Below are 4,713 nucleotides of genomic sequence, written 5' to 3'. Positions count from 1 at the left end.
AAATGTACAGCTAGAAAGAGAAGCCACTAAAAATTGAGTCTTTCATTTGTATTGTTATTGCCAGCTGTCAGCATGTCACACAAATTAGATGTTTCCTAGTACATATAAAAACTACTGTTTTATCCAACCAATCAGAACTTAAACTGGATGTGTCTTCAACTGAAGACAGTTCGCTCTACAGTTGAGCTGGAAAAAAAAAACTTGGGGCTGTAACAGACTTCCTCCTGAGCAGATATGACACACAGGAGGGTCGTGTAACAGACAAACTTCCAAAGTAATGCTTGGGTTGGTCTTTTCAGTATTACCTCATTAATTTAAGAGCACAAAACCCAATGACTTACAGAAGGACCTGCGCACCCAAAATGTAATGTGCTCTTGAAATGCCTACTGCAACTGGTGATGTTTGGTGTGCCCTTTTGTAATATTTATGAATTATCTTATACTCACAGAAAATAAACAGTGAGTTTGTGGCAGACTCCACTGTTGGCACAGAAATAGGACACTGCTGCTCTGAAGTGGCTTCAAACCTTTGGGATGATGATATTATACTCCTGTTGGTCGCATGATTTATTTCCTATTACATCATCATTTTAATTTTCATTAGGGAGAAAGTAATACTTGGAATCTGTATTGCTGATGTTCAGATTTCAAAGGTTCTCTTCTCAGTAATCTCTTAAACAAATTTGGAAGACAACTACAGCACCAAGACACATTTTAACTCATTTATAATATCAAATGGGATAAGTTAATAAGATGCATTAAACTTTCCAAAAAAGAAAATATTTATCTTCCATCTTTGCACATTTTTCATATTCCATAATTTCTGCATAATCCTGCCTGAATCTATCCTGCCTCTAAACAAACAAACAAGAATCTCCATAATTAACTACAAAGATTTTTAAAAATTACCAGGGAATTGATAACAATGGGTCTGCTATTTTAACAGCTGAAAAGAATAAAAGTTCGAAGGTCCAGGAAATGGTCATTGCTACTTAATTAACAAGGACCCTCAAGAACTATCTGCGTGTATCATCCCATTTTGGGAAGAAAAGAAAAAAAGAAGCATAATGGCAAAGGACTGCTTATGTCAACTGCTTAATGATTTCAGCCTGGTGGAAATAAATACACATCAGCTGAAAATTTTATTGCAAATTTGGAGGACTTGCTCAGAGAAAACTGCTCAAATACTGAAAGAAAAACAGGCATTAAGATGGACATGCGTCTCTACTACATAAATGTTAAGAACGGTATTTTATATACCGGACAGGTAACTTCCATCTTTTTATGAATGTTAACACTAGCATTCACAGAAAATAGAACTGTTCTCATAGCCACCAAGCATTCCCTTCCCTGCCATGCCCCTCCCCTCAAGAAATTCAATGCATGATTGTTTCACTATGAACTACCTACCTTTTCATCTCAGAGCCCAAGGAATGAGAGAGGAAATGAAGAGATCCTTCCAATCTAGTATCATCATGTCCAGCTCCCCATCCCATTTCTCTGAAAAGTTAAAAGAGCCAGTCTGACCCTTTGCTACCTGCCATCTCAATGCTATTCAAAAGCATCTCTGAGTGGGTGTATAAGACCCAAAGATTTTGCCCAACATACTGTACACCCGGGGGGGGGGGGGGGGGAATTAAAAAAAAGCCTTTCCACCCCAAATTGGGACAATAATTCAACCCAGAATTGCCTATGCAGGACTGTTCATCTCTTCATCGCACCACCTGCAGCTTCAGGTGATGCACCCAAAATGTCAGCAAATCAATAACAATTAACTATTGTTTGTAACTTCAGCTAGAGACCAATGACCACATCATCCCCAGACTAGGTGACAGTGTATTTATAAGATTAATTCCTCCAAAATATGCTATAAAAGGAACCAACTGAGTCAGCAATCAGCAACATTTTAAGGCTGTGAGCCAGACTGCCCCTGTTTCATAGTTGTTGGGTCCAGAAAGGACCTTACAGATCATCAGGTTCAGCCACCCTGCACTAGGGCAGGAAAGACTGCTGGGGTCAGATGTTCAAGTCAGAGGTGGGTGGACAACAAAGGGAGAGAGCTCACTGCTGGTGTTTTTTCCCAGCATCTGCTGCCAAAGCTCCCTGTCATCAAATGCTGTCAAAGCCCCATATCCACCAGCTGGATCAAATGGCCAATCTGTGCATACAGCCAACTTCAGTAGTTAGTGGTATAGGGGAAAACAGTGCATTGTTGAAACTGGTAAGAATGATGACCCCATCTATACGCAAAAGCATAACCCAAACAAGGGCATGGGAGCACTTTCAACTACAGATGCAAGATAAGCCAAAGAACTGAAAGGTAAACATGCAAGTTCCTCTAGGATAGACAAAGCCTACATAAACAAACTGACTTCTCCTCTGAACAGAATAAAAAAGTTGCATCTTTCTACAGGTAAGCAAAATCAAGGTGTGCACAGCTACTGAAAGCCCCTTTTTGATACCACTCCATCCTTGGAGGTTTTTTAAGACCAAAGCTTTGGCTGCGATGATCTAGCTGGAGATGATCCTGCTTTGAGCAGGGGTTGGTCCAGATGACCTCCTATAGTCCCTTCCAACCCTAACTTTCTATGATTCTACAATACTGAAATCAAAGGCTGAAGTGTCTTCACTGTAATAAAAATAAGATCCTATACACATACAGAAATGGGAATAAAACTTAGGTCAGTAAGTTACAAATGCCACAGAACAATCACTTCAAAATGTTTAGCACCTGGTATCAGCAAGCTCATTTTCATCTGCATGGCCCACCTACTGTACCACACCATGCACATTCAAAATTCCAATTTTTTTCCCTACTCTCCCCACTGTGACCTCTGTGTCTTGCTTGCTTTCCATTTTAAACTTCAGGTTTTGTTTGTACTAGATGACTACAGTGACTACAAGGTCACCAAAAAAAAGTTATAGAACTTGTGAGTTTTAGTATCCTGTTGTTTTGCAAAAAAGGAAAGGCAATTACTGGACATGGATTATCATCAAGAATGTCTAAACCTAATTTTGGTTTAAAATGCAACTACAATGGCCAATTAACATCTGAGACAAAAGAAGTCTTCATTAAATATTCAACACCCTTTCAATTAATGAATGAGATGCCACAATATGCCTTTCCAGGCAGGTTGCAGCAGAGAAACATAAAAGACTAGGTTTTAAATTGCTGATAGTTTTAAAGAAATAATATTTGAAAAAATATCCAATTCATGGCATTCAAGTTGCTTTTATACACCACAAAGGCAGCAGAACAAAATGTCATCTCGTAAAGAAAAAAAATCCAGCAACACTACTTTAAAAAAATTCTCATGGTACAGAGGCAAATATTTTGCAATGTTCACAGAGAAACAAGTCACTGTCAGCACACAAAAAATATTATTTGAATTTTATTATTATTATTATTAATTTTCACAGTACTGAGGAAAAGATTCTATCAGCCATACTTTTTGTATTGCACATATCTCCAACAGCGGAGAAAGCTTCACTTCTAATATTCACGGGCCATATATCAGTATGTGTTTAATCATACACCAAAGAAATCTGTTCATTCGATTTATTTTAAGTAAAACAGAGATCATAAGAAGCCTAGTTTTCCTATTACAATCAAGTCTGAGGCCAGCTTAATCTGACCCAGCACAGCACCAGGGGAGGCTGGGTGCTGCAAGTGATGCATAAAGGCCACCTAGAACAAGAAGCAGCAGTGCTCTAAGAGTTCAGTCCCCACACTTCACTGCTAGCCACCTTCCATTAGTAACCACTGCTAGACAGAGCCAGTCACTGCCAACTGAGTTTACTCCCAAAGCTGCAGCAACTTCACTCCCTTTACTGATGTTAAGCAAAGAGAAAGTAAAAATCCATGAAGCACAGAAGTATGGATTAGGCTGTGAGGTTCAAGGTGGTAGAATCATGATGGACAGGGCTCTGAACTCCATGGGAAACCATGATGCATAATAACCAAGGGGAATGGGGGGAAAGCAGAAAAAATGAGAAAAGGGCACACACCGGGGGGCGGGGGGGGAATGGACATTTGATAGTGGTGAGAACAGCAAAGGCTGCAACCTTCTATTTGTGGGCCCATCCAAAGGCCCTTATGTCTTTCATGAAGGCATCTATCGGTTTGGCAACTGGTAAGCTACCCCAACTCTTCCCTTGAAAACAGTGAGATCCTCCATGTGGACAGGGCTACACATTGCCACAAACAGCAAGAGGGAAAAGATAGGGCCCACACACAGGCCAGCCGCTTACAGGGACTCTGCTGGACCCAACCCAGCTGCTGTGCCCAGCTCCCAGCGCCTAAGCAACAGCAGCCTCAGGCCCGGCAAGACCAAACCTTGCACATCTACCTGTGCCGGTGCTCATCATGTCCTTGCCCGTGGATCAAGTAGCCTCCGAGGTTTTTGCCCCCATTGCTGGTATCCACGTGAGGAATCAACACGTCCTCTAACCCCAGATCAAAGCGTTTGTGTTTGGAAGAGTCGGGCAGGAAGAAGAACGCCCCGAAGCAGAGGGTGATGAAGGCACTGAGGATCAGGAGCAGGATGAATTTCTCGGACAGCCGCAGCGTGGCCCTGTGGTGCGGGAAGGAGGCGGTGCCCACGTTCAAGGCCGGGATCCTCCGCCCGGACAGGGGCAGCAGCGCCGGCGTGGTCATCGCCCCGTCACGCGCGGGCCCCGCGGCCCCGGCCCGGCCGCAGCGCTCAGCCCCCG

The 4,713-nt window shown here is 42.4% G+C and overlaps 1 protein-coding gene across 4 annotated transcripts in view; it reads right to left on the bottom strand.

The window, feature by feature from the left end:
* The window catches only part of MAN1A2 (mannosidase alpha class 1A member 2), a 217,773-nt gene extending 213,066 nt beyond the window's left edge, over nucleotides 1-4,707 (bottom strand). For 3 of the 4 annotated variants that reach the window (XM_006028550.3, XM_025209999.1, XM_014522227.2), the window contains exons 1-2: nucleotides 4,350-4,707; nucleotides 1,411-1,500 (exon numbers count right to left, since the gene is read on the bottom strand). In XM_006028550.3, the coding sequence (XP_006028612.1) occupies nucleotides 1,411-1,500; nucleotides 4,350-4,657 (398 nt within the window). In that variant the 5' untranslated portion in view covers nucleotides 4,658-4,707. The remainder of the gene's footprint in view (nucleotides 1-1,410; nucleotides 1,501-4,349) is intronic. The other variant, XM_006028551.3, reaches the window with a different exon arrangement.
* Between the last annotated feature and the right edge of the window lie 6 nt (nucleotides 4,708-4,713).

The sequence above is a fragment of the Alligator sinensis genome, unplaced genomic scaffold (genome assembly GCF_000455745.1).
Source record: "Alligator sinensis unplaced genomic scaffold, ASM45574v1 scaffold422_1, whole genome shotgun sequence".
In the NCBI taxonomy this organism is placed as follows: Eukaryota; Metazoa; Chordata; order Crocodylia; family Alligatoridae; genus Alligator; species Alligator sinensis.
Note: the sequence above shows the minus strand (reverse complement) of the source record. Positions and strands in the feature narration are given on the sequence as shown.